Source organism: Lissotriton helveticus, chromosome 2_2 (genome assembly GCF_964261635.1).
Source record: "Lissotriton helveticus chromosome 2_2, aLisHel1.1, whole genome shotgun sequence".
Taxonomy (NCBI): domain Eukaryota; kingdom Metazoa; phylum Chordata; class Amphibia; order Caudata; family Salamandridae; genus Lissotriton; species Lissotriton helveticus.
Window position 1 is genome coordinate 383,576,768 of NC_136060.1, and position 18,735 is coordinate 383,595,502.

The following is an 18,735-nucleotide window of genomic DNA, read 5'->3' on the forward strand; positions in this document are numbered from 1 at the left end:
TCCCTGAACCCCACCCTCTTCAACATCTACATGGCCACCTCACAGCCATCGTCCAACAACACGGCCTCAACATCGTATCCTACGCCAATGACACCCAGCTCATCTTCTCCCTCACCAAAGACCCCATTACTGCCAAACTCAACTTCCAGAAAGGAATGCAAGACGTAGCAGTCTGAATGACCAACAGCTGCCTGAGGCTCAACGCCGAGAAGACAGAAGTCCTCATCCTCGGTACCACCCCTTCTGCATGGGACAACACCTGGTGGCCGAACGCCCTCAGAAGCCCACCTTCCCCCTCAGACCACGCCAAGAACCTTGGCATCATACTCGACTTATCAATCACCATGAACCGACAGGTCAACAACGTCAACTCCAGCTGCTTCAACACCCTTCGCATCCTCCACAAGATCTTCAAGTAGATCCCCCCTGAGTCAAGGAAGACAGTCACCCATGCACTCATCACCAGCAAATTGGACTATGGAAATGCACTCTACGCCGGCATCAACAAGTCCCTACTCTGCAAACTCCAGACAATACAAACTCGTTCTCTGCATCCCCCGACACGAACACATCAGTGAACACCTTCGAAGTCTCACTGGCTTCCCATGGAGAAGAGAGTCTCTTTCAAAATCCTCACTCATGCCTACAATGCCTACATAACAACAGAACCAAAGACCTCAACGACAGAATCAACTTCCACATACCCAAAACAAACCTCCGATCTTCCAACCTCGCACTTGCCGAAACCCCGCGCATCCACAGAGCCAGAGCGGAAGATCCTTCTCTCACATTGCAGCCAAGACCTGGAACGAGCTACCAGCAGACATCAGATGCGCCCCCCCCCTGAACAACTTCAGGAAGACCCTCAAGTCCTGGCTGTTTGGCTAAACAGATCTGCAGAAACCACCCACCTCCCTTCCCCCGCTCATCGCCTTGAGACCCTCGCGCTCTTACAAATCCCTGATTGATTGATTGATTGCAATAGCATGATAGCTACAAGTCCTCATTTATGCTGATTCATCAGCTATGTGTAAAAGACGTGGCTTTCCAGGCATCAACAGACAGACAGCTTACTTCATATTTTGAGCCAACCAGAGCAAAACTCACGTTGTCTAAGATGTGACTTGTAACCCGAGACGTAATACGTGACACACACCCATCTACAATTTTATGTGTCATGTGGACCTGGAGCTTTATGGAAGGTTCCCCGGAGCGCAGAGTACAATTGCTTGTCAGCAGCAGCGGGTCTGCACGGACACACGGCTGACATTGGAGACAGGGGTGCGGCCCCTGCTTTTCCGGGGGAGGCAGAGGTGCACTGTGTGCCAGTACACAACCTTGGAGGTGTTTTGCATTTGTTTCCCTTCTGGCTTCAGAGCGTTGTCACAAAAAAAAACTCGGTTAGAGTAGTGAAGAACCTTTCTTCGAAACTCTTTTTCATGTTAATAGTTGTCTGTGAAGGCATGCATAACGTATAAAGTTGTAGGAATTAAATAATCGCTTTAAAAGACCTTCGCTGCCTTTTACCTCATCACTTTCTTCTTTTACAGTTGTTTGTTTTCTCTCTTGGTTTACAGAATCCGTAGTCTCCCTTATGGGACGAAAAAGATACCTCCCTCAGATTAATGGCTCAAATTACTATTTTAGGACTCAAGCAGAAAGACAAGCAGTCAATTTTGTAATACAAGGTAAAAATGTTATTGTGAAACGTAGTAGGCCGTTGTCAAATCGTTTTGCAATTCACCAGAAGTTGATTAGAATGTATTGTACCCAGTTATACCTTCAAATTTCAAGTTTATTGTTTTAATTGTGTTATATAATCCTCTAAAAAATTCAAATAGAAATATACAAAGACACATTTTTCACTGTGAGCAAAATTACATATATTTAAATGTTTTAACCCTTCCTTAATCCATTTATGAGAATGCAATTCGAGGACTTACTTTGAGGTAGTCCTCTTAATCATCAAAAACGATAAGCATGAGAAACGGTATCAGGCATTTGACAAAACTGGGAATACAAAACTCACATAACTGATGACTCAAATACACCGCAGATTATATGATTTGTCTTAAATGGTGACCTTTCACAACTGTCCCAAAGCATCCAACAGAGTTAAGTCCCCAGTACGGAGATTTATATGAAACATACTCACTCCTCAATTGTAAGGAATTGGGTTACTGGTTGAGGCGGGTGAAACCAAGGGTTTGTGATTAGATGTGTAGCGCAGCCAAAGTGATGTGTCGTTTCTGAGATGCAGAAAGGCTGCTGTGCAAGGTCCTGATGCATCGAAGATCCTGTTAACGAGGGCCTGCTAGGCAAAGTCTGGAGTCGAGGATTTGTCATGCAGTCGGGGTGATGCATGGGTTCCGAGGAGCTGCAAGGCTATGATATGGAGTTTGGCATCCTCGTTGAGGCTGCCACCTCCGCCGCCGCCGAGGGATGTGAGGGTCTGCGCTGTAGGTGCATTGCGCAGTGGCAGTTCTGATGCAGCGAGGGCTGTGTTGCGCTGTGGATTTTTGCAGTGGTTCTGATACACTCTGGAGCGGCGATGTGTTGGTTCTGCTCTAGATTGCAGCGCGCAGCTGATAAGAACCGTCGGGTCTGCTGGGTGCACCGAGACTGGCAGAGCTACTTAGGCCCACTTCCAAGGGTCCAGGACTGGGGTGGCACTACTTGGTCAGGTAGACTCACAGATGGCATGGGCCAGATGCAGGAGCAAAGTTGTTGGAGCCTTCTGTCCCTGAGGCTCAAGTCAGGATGCCAGCCAATTGGCCCTTGGAATCACTCTGGAGTTCTTGGTTCAAGAGATGCAGGTCCAGTCCTTCTCACTGAGGCAAAAGGTCAGCAGGTCAGCACAGCAAGGCATTAGTCCAGTAGAGCAGCAGTCTGGCAGAGTGGGAGTCGTTCCTCAGCCTAGCGGCTCCTCTTCCGAGCAGAGTATCCACAGGTTCAGTGACTGAAGTGGTGGTGTCTGAGGTCCAGTATGTATACCCGGTTGTGACTTTAAAGTAGGGTCGAAGCTTCTAGAGTTTTCTCTTTGAAGACCTGAAGCATCCTGCCTTCCCTGTCCTGCCTCCAGACTAGCTCTAGATGGTATGAAGCCCTTTGCGTTGAGGCAGGACACAGCTTATTCAGGTGTAAGTGGACTGTGCCTAACTTCTCCAGCCCATCCTGCCAGTGATGGCCCATCCAGGCACACCTAAGCTCCCTGTTGTGTGCGGCTGTCTAGGAGGAATACACAATGCCCAACTGCCAACTATACCCAGTCATGTGACCAGAGAGAGGCTACACGCACTAAATAGCTAAGGCAGGAAAATGCCAACTTTCTGAAAGTGGCATTTTCAAAACTGTAATTCTGACTTCACCATAAGTTATGATTTTAAACGAGGACTCCTGAGATATCAAACATGAATTGGTTACCTATTGCCATAATGAAATGACACTTATTAAATGTAATAGGGTAACTTCAATGTTATCCTATCGGAGAGGTAGGCCTTACAGTAGTGAAAAAATAATTTTGTTTTCACTATCAGGCAATGTAAAACTTTAAAGAACATGTCCTACGTTTTAAATACATATCATCCTGCCCTCTGTGCTGTCCAGTGCCTATTCTAGGGGTGACCTATCTGTATTAAAAGGAAGGTTTGGGCCTGGTAAAAGGTTGATTTTGCAAGGTAGAAACAGCAGCTTAAACTGCATACATAGGCAATAGTGGCATGCCTGAGATGTTTAAAGGGCCACTTAAGTTGGGTGGCAGGCCCACTGGTCGTAATTGGATGTATGACGTTACAACGCAGGCTATTACAACGCCTGCCTTTACAACGCGGTTTTTACATCGCAAACCTTTACAACGCATAGTGCTTTTAGGCGCTGGTTAGTGATTTATTTAATTTACTATTCCAACTCCAGTCCCCGTGGATAGTAGGGAAGGTGTTGGATAGTAAATTAAATATATTCCCTATCCTAGAGCGCCCCCAGGGCAATGCGTTGTAATGGTTTGCGTTGTAATGACCGCGTTGTAATGGTAGTGCGTTGTAAAAGTTTCGTTGTGAGTGATGTTTACCGTCGTAATTAGTTTACAGATCCTGCGTACATATAGTACCACTTTACTAGGGACATATAAGTAAATTCACTATGCCATCGATGATGAGCCAATGATACTATGTTTTAAGGAGGGTGCACATGCACTTTAATACTTATCTCTCCATATACTCCACACAGGCAGCTGCGATCCAGCACAGGTGACCGCTTCGGCTTAACACAAACAAAGTTCAAGAGAGAAAGTTGGGGGAAGAGCCTTCTCACATCTGCCCCCCAAACTTTGGAACGTTATTCCAGCGGAATGTAGGAAACTAGACAATGAACTGCAATTTCGGAAGCAAATCAAAACGTGGCTGTTCAAACAACATCTCTGAACTACCTGTACTGTATCAGTAACTAATCTCATAGCGCTGGGAAACCTTAGGGTAGCTATGCCCTCTATAAATCCTTTATAATAATAATACTGGTTAGCAAGTTAGTAAGTGTGCAGAGTTCTTAGGCCAGCAAAAATGAGATCATCCATAATGGAGTAGGCAGGCAAAAGGTTTGGGTGAAGACCACCCTAAGGCTGACAGATCTAACATGTATGCCCCTCAGCTGAAAGTGGAGAGAACTACACAACCCCTCTACACACCGTCACTAACCCATTGTGCTCTTGTGCAGAAGAACCTTGATAGACTATCAGCATTGGCGTGGTCTGGCCCATGATGGTGTTCCACGGTAAAGTCTGTTCCCTGTAGGGAGATGGATCACCTCAACAGTTTGACATTTTCACCCCTCAATTGCATGAGCCATCTTAGAGGCCTTTGGTCTGTCTGAACACGGAAGTTAGTTCCAAACAGGTATGGTCTCAGCTTCTTCAGTACCCAGGCCACATGTAAAGGCCTCCCTTTCAATTGCATTCCACCTCTGTTCCCATGGAAGTAACCTCCTGCCAATGAAGGCTATCAGTTGGTCTAGGCCCACCTTATACAACTGTGCCAAGATAGCCCCTATGGTATGCTCTGAAGCATCTGTCTGCACTATAAACTCTTTGGAGAATTCAGGAGCCTTGAATACGGGTGCTGTATGCATGGCCTCTTTGAGGGTATCTAAGGCTTTCTGGGAGGCCTCTGTCCAGATCATTTTTCTCGGCTGTTTCTTTGAAGTCAGCTCAGTCGAGCGCTAAAAATTGTGCCTTACCCCTTAGCAAATCCATCGTTTCCTGTGAAGTCTAGGAAGGCCTTCATCGCAGTCTGTGATTTAGGGGTTGCCAGATCAGAAAAGTTACAATCTGGAGGGGATGCACCTTGCCCCCGCCCACCATGTGGTCACTATGGAACTTTGCCCTATCTGGCACTTACTGGCCTTGATAGTCAGACCAACCTGCTGCAGGGCAGAAAAACCTCCTGTAGGTGGCACATGTATTCCACTCAGCTGGAGCTGTAGACAGCTATGTCAACCTGGTTGGCAGCACAGAATGTCTCCTTCCTAGCTATGATCCTGTTGACCAACCTCTGAAAGGTGGCAAGGGCATTCTTCAACCAAAAGGGCATCACCCTAAACTGAAAGTGACCCTCTCGCTTTGAGAATACAGAGCTCTCTTTTGCCCCTCAGTCAGAGCAATCTGCCAGTATCCTGATGTGTGATTACAGGTACTGAGGAACTTGGCTTCGCCCAGCCTGTCTATGAGCTCATCAGCTCGGATGACGGGGTGCACGTCTGTCTTCATGATGGAATTGAGTCCCCTGTAGTCCACACGGAACCTAAGTCTGGAGTGCTTGCCAGTGAGGAAACCTTGTGTATCAGCACCACAGGGCTGGACAAGGGACTGTTGGAGGGCTCAGCCACCCCTAATGCCAGCATCTTGGAGTCCTCCTCATTGATACTGATCCTCACCTCGCCTGACAACCTCTAAATCCTATTTATAACTGGTGGACTGTCTCCAATGTCAATGTCATAGACGCACAGGTGTGGGAGTCCAGGGGTAAGGAAGAACAGAGATTAGAACTTCCCCAAGAACTGGCGTCAGTCACTCTGCTGTTCTGGGGTCAGAGAATGGGAGAGGTTGACACCCTCGCTGACCCATTGTGCTCTTGGGCAGACAGGAGGCCAGGCCACTACATCTGTCACATCTGTCACCAGGAGCATGCTTACTTTATGCCTCTCAAAATGTGGTTTTACGCTGATCACATGGAGCACCGTTAAGGTGTTTCAAGGGGTCTTAAGATGCACTAGGTAGGTGGACTCCCCCTTCCGTTACTTCAGCACATATGGGTTTGTTCAACAATACGGAAGAGCCCTGGGTTCCATAGGCTCCATGACACATTTTCTGACTAGGTTGAAACTACCAGAATGGCCTTCTGGTCGTACCAGAGTTTCATAACTTCTTGACAGGCCTAAAGATTGCTTTTAGTTTTTTTCTAGAAGCAGTGCATCTGGTTGCGGAGATCCAGCATGTAGCTGACCACATCATGAGGGGTTTTCCTGGCAGCTTGTTCCCACCCCTCTCTGACAAGGCTAAGAGATCCCATAACAGGATGGCCATAGAGGGGTTCAAAGGAACTAACCACAACTCTCATCTGTGGCACCTCTCTGTAATGACTTCCCACTTATGCCTCATGGGCTCAGGTAGGCTCATTATCATGCCCTTAAGGTTGTTATTGGATTTCTCCACAAGACCATTTATTTTGGAGTGGTAGGGTATGGGGAACTTATAAGTCACCACACTTATCCCACGTGGACTTCATGTATGCTGACATGAAGTTAGTGCCTATGTCTGACAACTACCTCTGTCGGGAACCTCAAATGGGTGTGAAATCCCCATCAGGGCCCTGGCCACCACAGATGAAGTTACCGACCTCTGGGTAGCGAGTGGCATGGTCCACCAAGACCAGCATGAACTTGATGCCTGTGGCTATCTTGGGGTCAAGATTTCCAATTATGTTGATGCCTACCCTCTCAAAGGGAGTGCCAGTGACAGGCAGTGGGGTCAAGGGAGCCTTGAGTGTTTTTGCTGACTTCACACTTGCCTGGCAGGTGGGACAGGACTTACAGAATGAGTCTGCCACTGTCTTCATCTGGGGCCAATAAAAATGGGCAACAAGCCTTGCATAGGTCTTGTCTTGCCCAGATGTCCTGCCAGGGGAAACATGATTCAAACCCAAAAGGAAGATCCTGTAACACGGGGGGACTACCAGCACCAGGGCTCCTCCAGGTCCAGGAACCTCACGCTCACTATATAGGACGTTGTTCTCCCAATAGATAAGGTGATCTCCAGAGGTAACACCTCCTGCCTGCCCTCAGCTTTCCGCCTCAAGCCCTATAGAGTGGAGCACTTGGCGCTTCGCAGAATTTCTCCCTAGTAGGCCCACCCTCAGCTTGTCAACCAGCAAGCTCAGGCAGGTCACCGAGGGCAGATGGCTTGCTCAAGGTTGTTGCCTAGCAGACAATCTACAGGCATAAGAGGGCTCACATCTACTTTTAGAGATTAAAGACCCCTCTCTCACTCAAAGATAATCAGAGCCACCAGTAGGTGACTGTCACAGTTGTCTGCGACTATGACTTGGTGAAATGTGTTAGGGAGGACAGGCTCTGAGGAAACCAGTTGACACCACACAGTAGTCATGCTGTCTCCTGTGCCTTCTCAGAGCCTCCACCGCTTGTCCAATGATAGTGACCCACTGTAGGAAAATGCCCTTTTTGACATGGTCACCCCCACTTTTTGTCCACTGGTACTGATGTTATTTACTGGATGTGCAGTCCCTGCTGAACAGAACCCAATGCCAGTGCTCTTTCCCTAAAACTGCACATGTGTTCATCTGTAACCCAGTTGGCAAATACATTAGCATCCTTGTAAGTGCCTGGTAAATGGTAACTTTTGGCCCCAGGGCATGGGTACTAAAGTGGGTGCCTATGGGCTGTAGCATGTATTATGCCAACCAAAGGGACCCCCACAAAAAACTACATGGAGACTGCCACTGCAAGATGTGTGAAAGGGTGCAAGCCCCTCTGAAAACAAGACATTGCACACTCCCTGTGTGCAATGCCCACATACACTGTATGTCTTATATAAAAGTCACCCCTACACCAGGCCATAGAGACCTAAGGCAGGGTGCATTATAACACATGTGAAGGCCTATTTGCATGAGCATATATAGGCCCCTGTGATGCCTAGTTCCATTATTAGGGCACCGCAAGTCATTAGGCAGCTATGTTAAAGATATGTACTGGGCACTGGACATTATGAGCTACCTTGCTACATAATGGCTAAACTAAAAATAATGGTGTTTGGTATCAAACACCTTGTCTCAATAAATCTATACTGATGCCAGTATTGGATATATTGTCACATGCACCCACATGGCACCTTAGAGGTGCTCCCGAAGACCTACTAGTCCTCTAGTGTGCTGGCTTTATGGTATTATCCAGTCTGCCACCACAGACAAGTTTCTGACCCCTTATGGATAGCCCAACTCTCAGAGGCGAGAAACAATGCCTGCTCTGGAGGAAGGTGTACACACCTTCTCCAGCAGGATGGCTAGTAAAATCAGCATAGAGACTTCAAATACTCTGCCGCCTTGCATATATGACCACGGCTTTACCCCAGATCCAGGGACACCATTCCCTGCCCTGAGGCCCATTTGGCTCCAGAGCAGGGGGAAATTAGTTAGTCAGAAGGCGTGTCACACTTTCAAGCTAGGCACAACCCTAAGGAGGGCTGATTGCACCACAACAGTGACAAAGCACGATTCTTCCTGAACAGCCTCCCCAAACCATTGGTGGGCTGGTCTCCCCTTCAACAACCAAGCAGTATCTCCCTTGGGGTGGAGGAGCCACCCCCGCATCTGCAGACACCGACAGTCTTGACCCGGTACTTCATCTTGCTGACCATTGGGCCCCCAAAAATCAACTCACCAGGAAGAGGCTGTTCTGAGTCCCGGGGGACTTTCACCAAGTCTCAAGACACTGACCCCTCCAGGAGCCTCTCAGCACCAATACCCTACGTACAGGAGCCCTTGTATCTACCAAGGCTTGTTGTGTGTGCAGTCCAGACACAACCAACACCGACCTCCCATTGAGGGGCTTCAGGATCCTTGAGGCCTTCATCTGGAGTGGCCCTACTGCCTTATTTTCTCTCCTTCTCTTGGTCACTAAAGCCATTTGAGAGTCTCTAACTACAGCGAACCACTGTGCAAAACACCTCTGCCTTGGGCCCACCAGCCTAAGTTCACCTAAACCAATTGAGTCCCTGTGCTCTAGAGACCCTCAAGAGCTGAGCCCCCCTTTTGGTTCTGCAGGACTTGTCTTCAAGTCCCTACTTGCATCCTTTCTTTTGCAGGCACTTCTTCCATAGACTTTAATGCGTAGTGATCGAGGCTACCAACGCAACAAGCACCTCTGCACCCGGTCTCACTAGGGCAGGTAAAATGAGCTGCTGTTTTTTTTTGGGACCTTGGCCCCTATGCACTTTAAGTCCTAGAAGGCACCCTCCAAAAACATTTTTAATTATATCTATGCAGTATATGTTTCTCCCAAAGGATAACATTACTGCTTTCAAGACTCCTGAAAACCGTTATTCAACTGTATTTTACTATTTCTACAAAAATCTATATCTCTAAAAGTACTTGCCTGATTCTAATCATCTTGGTGTCTAAAATTATATACAAATGTTTGTTATTTCTCTAAATTGGTCTCAGGTTTCCTTCTTGAGTGTATGTCTCATTTTTGGACTCTGTGTCTAAAGCAGATGCTTAGCACTACCCTCTGATAAACCTAAGCTGCTCGACCACACTACCACACATAGAGCATTTGGGATTATTAATTTAAACCTTGTAAACCAATAAAGGTTGTCTGTACTTTTTGCATGATGTCTTTAGATTAGCACTAATAAAGAGTGGCCAAGTCCCTAAGGCGACTTGGACACGAGCGTGCACAGCTTTATTGACCATATGTCAACAATTTAAATGAATTGTATTTGACCAGTTTATTAAAGTTTTGCTCAAGGTGTATTTATTTTTACTCTTACTTTACCGTAATGCTTTTTGTGTATGTTTGCAACAAAATTACATATCACATTTCAAATCAAGAAAAATATTTTTAAAAACCCGTTTTCAATCAATTATGAGCATGAAACATGTGCATTAAATTTAATGAAAGGAAGGTGTGATGAAGCCTGATGCATATCGGGACGACGGACCCTTCGTCAGGGGCACAACCTGCAGAATGTTTAAGCAACTTTCACAATGAGTGATGCTCACACCACCTAATACCTTAAAAAGTGAGCTAAAGAACGATGATGGATGCAACCCAGATCTGTGACTGAGGGTGAGTGTCTGAAATGTTTCAGTGCTCTGTCCATCATCTCCTTGTGTTTGCTTTGTTCGCCCTAAGTTGGTAGGGTATGCCCAGACGTGGGTCCCTTGCTCACTTTGCCACTGGATTCAAGCTAGCCTGGCTGAAGAGGGCTGTTAGTCCAAAACCAGTCCCAGGATGCTTGTTTCCGGTCCAGGGAAGACATGGCTTGGCAGTTCGGGCTGGACTGTTCCCTTGAGGCACAGGGTCAAGACTGATTTGCATATAGCTTTGTCTGAACTGGGGTGGCAAAGTGAGCTAAATAACGATGATGGATTCAACCCAGATCTGTGACTGGGGGTGAGTGTCTGAAAAGTATCAGTGCTCCGTCCATCATCTCCTTGTGTTTGCTTTGTTTGTCCTAAGTTGGCAGGGTATGCCCAGATGTGGGTCCCTAGCTCACTTTGCCACTGGATTCAAGCCACCGTGACTGCAGAGGGCTGTTAGCCCGAAACCGGTCCCAGGATGCTTGTTTCCGGTCCAGGGAAGATATGGCTAGGCAGTTCGGGCTGGTCTGTTCCTATGCGGCACAGGGTCAAGACTGTTTTGCATATAGCTATGTCTGAACTGGGGTGGCAAAGTGAGCTAAAGAACGATGATGGATTCAACCCAGATCTGTGACTAGGGTTGAGTATCTGAAAAGTTTCAGTGCTCCATCTATCATCTCCTTGTGTTTCCTTCCCAAAGGACCCCATAGAAACCACATGGATCACTTGGAGAGTCACCCCATCAGTGGATATCCAGGAAACCCTGATACCTACTCGAGGGCGCCCGGGTGCATAGGGGTTAAGTGGTGTCAGAACCACCCGTTGATGCCAATGGAGGATCGTGGAGGATCAGCAGCTACAAAGGCTCGTGGACCAGGCCAGTGGAACCAGGACGTGGAACCCAGATGAGAAGAACCTGAAAGCAGAGAAGACAGAGTCCAAACTACCCAGAAATCACCAGGAGGCACAGGAGCGCAATGCCAGCCCTAGTCGGAGGTTCTTGCTTTAGCACAGTGAAGTTGAAGCTGCAGCTGTGGAGACCAGGTGAAGATACAGGAGCCATCCACAAGCTGTCCTACGCCTGTTGACAAGTGCAGGAAGGTCAGTGGCCGGCAGGACCACCAACAAGCCGTGGCGAACGCAAACAATGGTTTTCAGGAGATGAGCTGGCGCATACTAGCAAGGTCTGTGGGATTAACCCAGCAAGGGTAAGTCTGAGCCGACCCTCAGAACGCAGGAGAGCCAGCAGGAATCAATGGAGCCTCCTCGAGGACCCTCTGGCAGCAGGCGTAGGTAGTCGCAGGGAAGTTTCAGCAGCACACAGGAGATGAAGGCCAACAATGCATTGAATGCAGGCAGGACGTCATTCTTAGAGCTGTGCAACGTTGGAGGCTGGGCTTCTTGGAGCTTGAAGATCTTTCATGAAGAGAGCCAACAATCCTTCGCAACGGCAAACAGACGCAGTGCACAGGGAGGTGGATCATGTCAGCTGGATAGGGATTACATTCACCCAAGTTACAAGGAAGCCTGGCCAGGCCTCTGGAGATCCTACAACCCACCATGTGGGTTGCAGAGCCGGGTGATTCCGTGGGACCCAATACACACAGGACCCTGATGGAACAACAGGATCAGCAAACAAGTCGTCGACCCAGAGTTGCTTGCCGATGCAGAGTAGGGACTCCTTCACTCCAAGGAAGAGTCCTTCATGCTTGGATGCGGGCAGGGTCCTTGGTGACTTGGAGGATACACAACCACAGAGTTGCAGAACTTGAAAAAGCACAGGCAAGAAGATGCAACAGGCATCTTCCCACTGGGAGCAGTCTTGTCTTGGGTCCTGGCTTGAATAACAGCAGGGCTCCAGTGTCCTCCAGCAGAAGAGTCTTTAAACAGTCTTCAGACCACAGGCAGTTGGATCTTGAAGTTATTGTCCAGACAAATCTAAGGACCCACCCTAGGGAAACCCTTAAGTAACCATAGAAAGTGAAAAGACATCTTCTGCAGTTACCCACCTATCATGGTGGGCGGGGGGGGGGGGGGGGTCAGGGACACTACTCAGCTGGCTTAGCCAGTAAGATGCTCCCAGGGGCCAAGTTTCAACATGGTAGAATCAAGTGGCCACCTAGGGAGGAGCTGGGCAGGGGGTGGACACTTCCCTGTGCTTTGAGTAGTTTCACCCCAGAGTGGGAGCCAAGGGCTCCTGAACTGGGCAAAACTGTATTATGCAAAGGGGCACCAAATATGCCCTTCAATGCAGTCTGGTGGCGCTCGGAAGCACCCCAGCCTATCTAATTCTCAGAAGAGCTGGACACACTTCTCCTTCCCAAGAAATCCTTTAGTCTGCTTCTCCTGCCCGAGTTAGGCTCAACAGCAAGGGGCAGAACACTGTCTAGGGCCGGCATCATCATGGACTGGCACTTAGACCCTATAAGGCACCACAGGGAGGTATCGGGGTCCTCAAAGGAGCCCCTCAGTACATGGTATCATGCAGAAAACACTGGGATCATCGCATGATTCCAGCATGTTCGATACCAAACATGACCAGGTCCCCAAGCAGCCATTATGTAGATGGACATCTCGACTTGCCAGTGTTCCCTACATACCTTTTAATGACCGCCTCACACATGCAAAGCCCAGAGAATGGAATCCGGGGTTTGTAATGGTACCTCTCCTCATGCAGGAGTACCCACACACTTAGAACTACGCACCTTGCCCTTAGACTGAAGAGCCTACCTTATGAGTGACTTATAGGTTAAAGGTGCAGTGGCCGGAGGCATTGCCGTGCAAGATGGCTGAGCAAACGTGAATAGTCTTGGCTCCCGGTCCGCACTTGCATCTTGAGAGCCTAGCAGCAGATGGACACTGCCAAAGTGACCGGCGAAGACACCAATCTGTAGCTCCGGATGTAGAGTCTCTGTAGAGAAACTCTGAACTTGGCTCGGACTCCTGACGGTGAGCTCCATTACGACGGAGGCAGAACGGCCAGGGAGCTCCTCAAGATGGTGACCGCTGTCAGCCTGCAGGGCGAAGACTCCAGACGGAGGAGGTGGTGATCAAGCAGCCGTCTGTGTTGAGGGGCCCCGGCCGCCCAGGCAGGTGGGGTTCGTGCGGACCTGCAACGAGGTCCCGTCCTGCCAGAAGCGATGATCTGGGGGCTGCAGAGATTCCACCAGCGGCGGATTGTTGGCACGCACCACACCGGTAAGCTCATAAAGTGCACTGCAGACACACTGCCTCATTGGACAGCAGAGAGGAACACAGGCAGGGCAGTGTAAGAGTGGAAGATCTGCCCAGGCGCCATCATAGGGGGGCTCTTGCTGACTGTCTGGCTCCTCCGGAGCTCCACGCCTGACCTTAAGATGGAAGATGAGGCAAGGACAGGCCTCGACAGATAAGGTGTGCTGGTCACGAGAACCCTCCTCCCTAGCTGCATGAGGGAGGCAACTACGCAGAGAAAGACACCGACAGCGAGGTTTTGTACTGGTGCAGACATTGTCTCTTCTGGATGAACTAAGGCTGGGCACAGAGAAAAGTGCATGAACATACAGCAATGGGCCCCCAGACTCCCTGACCATTAAGCCCAACATGTCGGCTGGTTTTGATCGCATACCCTCTTTTCAGAGTCAGGGTCACCTTCCAAGATGGCGACGGTGAAGTGATCAAGCCTCCTACTGTGTAGTTTACTATTTGCGCAGCTTCAAGACAGGGGCAGACAGGGGCTGCACAACAGACGCAAAGATGAAACACACCCTGGTCCCCCTAGAGATGGGAAACTTGAGTGTGGCGGCCAGCAGTGGCTTTTCTCTGAGGAGGCCCGACCCCTAGACGGAGGGTACCTATGCTCCCTGGAGAGCGGGGTCGACTGATGGGGTGAACCCCTATCACAATTGCTCACTACTTGCATTCTGCATTGAAGGCCACAAAGAAGTGAAAGGCATTCCAGGTGCTTACCACCCCCAAAAGAGCATTGGGGGTAGCACGAGGCCGGCCTTTATGCCGCCAAAGAAGACCTCTAACAAAATTTCAAATAAAGTCTCCGACTTCTTTACGCCAGCGGATAAGCGCCTGCTGTCGGAACGTGACGACTCTACAGAAACAACCTCAAGGCATCTTTACGAGATTTTAAAGCGGAACTTCGGCTGAAACTTGGTCAGGACATAAAGGCCTATATTGAACAACTAAAATCCGATCTAAATACTCGAATGGCCACACTCCAACAAGATGTGGACTCTATGGGCAACAGAGTTGTGGACTTGGAAACACAGACCCAGGATGTTGACCAACAAACCTCAGAAACACAGGATAAATTGCGCAACTTCCAGGAACAATTATACCACACCCAATTAACATCCGAAGACCTCGAAAACAGGGCGTGGAGAGAGAATGTACGAATCCGAAATCTGGAGGAAGGAGCAGAAGAGATACGATCTTGAAGCTTTCCTCAAGGGTCTCTTTGAAGATATTTTAAGCCCACAAACTCTCAAGATCAAGTTGGAGCGGGAGCACCGTGTGGAGGGCCCAACCACTGGAGAAAGGAGACAGACACGGGATGTACTTGCCAAATTCCACTCCTACAAGGTGAAAGAAGTGGTTTTACAAGCGGCTTGGACGAAAAGTGATATCACATTCCAAGGACATACATGCAGTATCTACCGGACTTGGCGCCCGCCACCCTGGTGAGGCAGCAGCAATTTCGACCCAGCACAGCAAAACTGCGCAATGGCCACGTCCGATACCGTTGGGTATATCCGTTTGGTTTGAGTTTGGAATATAACAATAAACAACAACATATTACTGAGCTACTTTTGTTTTAACGAAGTTAATGAATTTAATGAATTTGAAATGTATTGTATCGTTATTATCTTATCTTTGCACATTTTATCTGGTTATAAATTGTCTTTTATGATGCAACAATCGAAATAAAGACGTATGAACTGAACTGAACTGAACTACTGAGCTACTGGAGGGTTTTGGTCTTGCTGGACCTCCCCTCAACTGATCCTGAGACCCACAGGGACTGCCCAAGGAGACTGATCGACAAGGCCTGAGTACATCCCACAAGCTCTAGAGGGGGTCACAAATGATGACAAGGCCATGGTACTAAACGCGATGGTTCCGCATTGGTCGCAGCAGAACTGCATCATCTTTAGAGGGGAACAGCTACGTCTTACGGGGGACTACTGAGGACTGCGACCAGCAGATGGATCCTGAAATACAGACAGGCTACGACCACTTTGCAATGTCGACCCACGCTAGTAGGCGGTCATTGATTACCTTGGGCACTCAAGATGGGCGCGGATGGGGACTATGGCTGCTCCATCCACGAACACGCCCAGCCGGAGATTTGTCATCGATCTGGCATATGTTCTTGTTGGTAATGTTGTTATTTGGGGTTTTTGTTTCATGTTTTTTGGGTTGGGGGTTTGAGAGTGGCGGCGGCTCCACTTAGGTTTCCAACACAGACACATCTTGGAACGGATGCACTCCCTGCAGCGGGCGGGACTGGGTAGCTTATTCCGCTCAGCAACCTGGACCAGGGGGTATGAGAGAAGGGGAAGGACACAACACTGTACAGATGGTACTCTCAATAAGGGGCTTAATTCACCACAAAAGCGACAAAATGTCTGGAAATACCTCACGGACCACCACTTCGATATTGTGGCTCTTTTAGAGACGCACCTACAGACGGCCAAGGAATCGAGGATTAAACACAAACAACATCCTCTTTTATATAGGTCTCCTGCACATACCAAATACCGCGGGGTCGCACTCCATTTTTCATAGTTCGACAAATTTCCAGCCATTGGCCACCCAGTCAGTCAAGGAGGGTAGGATGGTTACGGTCAAGTGCTCTCAGAGGGGTAAACTGTGCACCTTTATTACAACTTGCGCACCCAATGTTGGTCAAGCAGGCTTTTTAACCACACTATTAGATAAACTGGAGGATTTTGCAGAGGATCCAACAATCCTTCTGGGGGACTTCAATCTTACCTGGCAAGCAGACTTATATAGCACCCAATCTCACAGATCGGAAACTAGCTCCTTCTCATCAGTCATTAAGCAAAGGATGCACAATTTGGGTCTTAGAGATGCCTGGCGTAACCTATACCCCAGACTAGAGAGTACACATTCTACTCCCATGTGCACCATACATATTCCAGAATTGATTATATTTTTCTCAGTCAGAACCTGACAGGCATTCTACGGGAAGCCAAAATCTTTCCTCTCTCCATTTCAGATCACTGCCCCATCTCAGTTTGCTTACACTGGGGGCAAGCCTTGTCTACAATGCCAAAATGGTACTTCCCAGCCTCACTCATGAGAGATAAGGTGTTGCGAACGGAAATGCGAGAAGCGATCACAGAGTTTTTTAACTTAAATAGACCCAAAGATACCTCATTGTTCAATACCTGGGATGCATTCAAATCGGTCATACGGGGAAAGAGCATATAACTCAACTTCACCCTAAATAGACAGCGAGCTAAGGAGAGAGAAAGTCTAGAAACAGAATTTTACGGCACTACGGGGAAAGCCTAAGGCAATCTACACTAACCGGGCAGAACACGCACTATTAAAACTTCACCAAATTTCCTACTCCCAGGGGAACAAAATACGCAAACACCGAGGCAATTGAAAGAGATGCGTGAAAGAGAATACATTGGAGGCATTCAAGACGGGGAGGGCAGGCTGTTCCATACAGACAGGGGCAAAGCCGACATTTTTGGATCCTTTTACAGAACACTCTACGCTGGGGAATCACGTGATATAGGGCTGCAAAATAGTTATCTTCAGGGTCTTCACTTCCCCCAAGTCTCTCAAGAGTGGAACGATAGACTCACGGCCCTCATAACCTCGGAACAAGTGGGCGCAACCATCGCTTCCCTTAAACTCCATAAGGCCCCAGGCCCAGACGGGTTACTGGCTCGATTTTATAAAACCTTTGCGCCCAACCTCATACCGCACCTCAGGTGTCTTTTTAATAAGATGGCAGAGGACGGAGGGGTGACTCCCTCGATGGGCGAGGCAGTTGTCACAGTTATCCCTAAACCAGGGAAAAATATACACCTGTGTGCCTCATACTGGCCCATTGCCCTCTTAAACTTGGACGCAAAACTCTACTCAGCCATCTTAGCTGCCCGACTGAATGATCTGATGCCAGACCTTGTCCTTCTTGATCAATCAGGCATCATAAAAGGGCGACAGACTCATGATAATGTAAGACGAATAGTACATCTCATTGAGGAAGTCTCCAAACGGAAGATCCCAGCGGTGCTTGTGGGGTTAGACACTGAAAAAGCCTTAGACAGGTTGGACTGGTCATTCTTGTTTTGCACACTCACGTGCTTTGGCTTCGCGGACAAATACATCACCATGATTAAGGCTAATTATACACAACCGCGCTCTAGAGTACAGGTTAATGGAACGCTCTCTGCCCCATTTTCGCTGACAAGGGGAACCAGACAGGGGTGCCTGTTGCCACCCTGTTTTTTGCTTTAAGCATTGAACCACTGGCGATCTGCATTCGGGAAGCGCCGTCGATTAAATGAATTTTATTTGGCGGGGATACCCATAAAATATCACTTTTTGCAGACGATGTTCTTTTATCTCTCACACATCGCTCTCTCTAGCCGCACTGCAGTTAGAACTGTCCATATATGAGGAATTAGCAGGTTTCAAGGTTAACCTCGATAAATCATATATACTTAATCTAACGGTCCCCAATGATGAGGCGGACACACTGCAGACCATTTCTCCACTCCAATGGGCCAGCCGTTCCCTTCAGTACTTGGGAATCCAGTTGACTCCGCGCATAGAAGGATTTTACAAAGCTAACTTTCCAGCCGCTCTTCTCCAACTCCAAAATTATCTTAAACTTTGGAAAACCCTCTTTATCTCCTGGCTAGGCCACATACATGCGATTAAAATGACGGTACTCCCTAAACTTTTATATCTTTTTCAGGCACTGCCTATTGAACTCAATAAGGAATTTCTACCAAAAGTTAAATCACTGCTCACACGGTTCATATGGCAAGGTGGGAGGGCCAGACTGTCCTTCTCGATATTGAGACGCTCTAGAACGGAGGGGTTTGCCTGACCATGGCCTTTACTATAAAGCTGCGCATTTATGGATTGTGGCAGAATGGTCAAAAAGGGAGTCGGAGAAACATTGGCTTCATATGGACCGAGCCATCGCCATGGACGATCTAGGACCTCATATGGAAGCCCAAGAAATATAGGCCAGCGAATGCTTATATTAGCACCCCTGTCCGCACTACCTTAAAAGTATGGGACTCTATGTCCAGGGATGATCACTGGACCACGTTTCCCTCCCTCTTTACACCAATACATTTCAATCCGGCCTTCCCCCCAGCAC

The 18,735-nt window shown here is 48.3% G+C and overlaps 1 protein-coding gene across 1 annotated transcript in view; it reads left to right on the forward strand.

Annotated features, from left to right (window-relative positions):
* Positions 1–18,735, forward strand: part of POLN (DNA polymerase nu) — a 2,689,548-nt gene that overhangs the window by 2,131,361 nt on the left and 539,452 nt on the right. Inside the window, exon 26 of the mRNA XM_078678603.1 lies at positions 1,578–1,688. Coding sequence (XP_078534729.1) covers positions 1,578–1,688 — 111 coding nt within the window. The remainder of the gene's footprint in view (positions 1–1,577; positions 1,689–18,735) is intronic.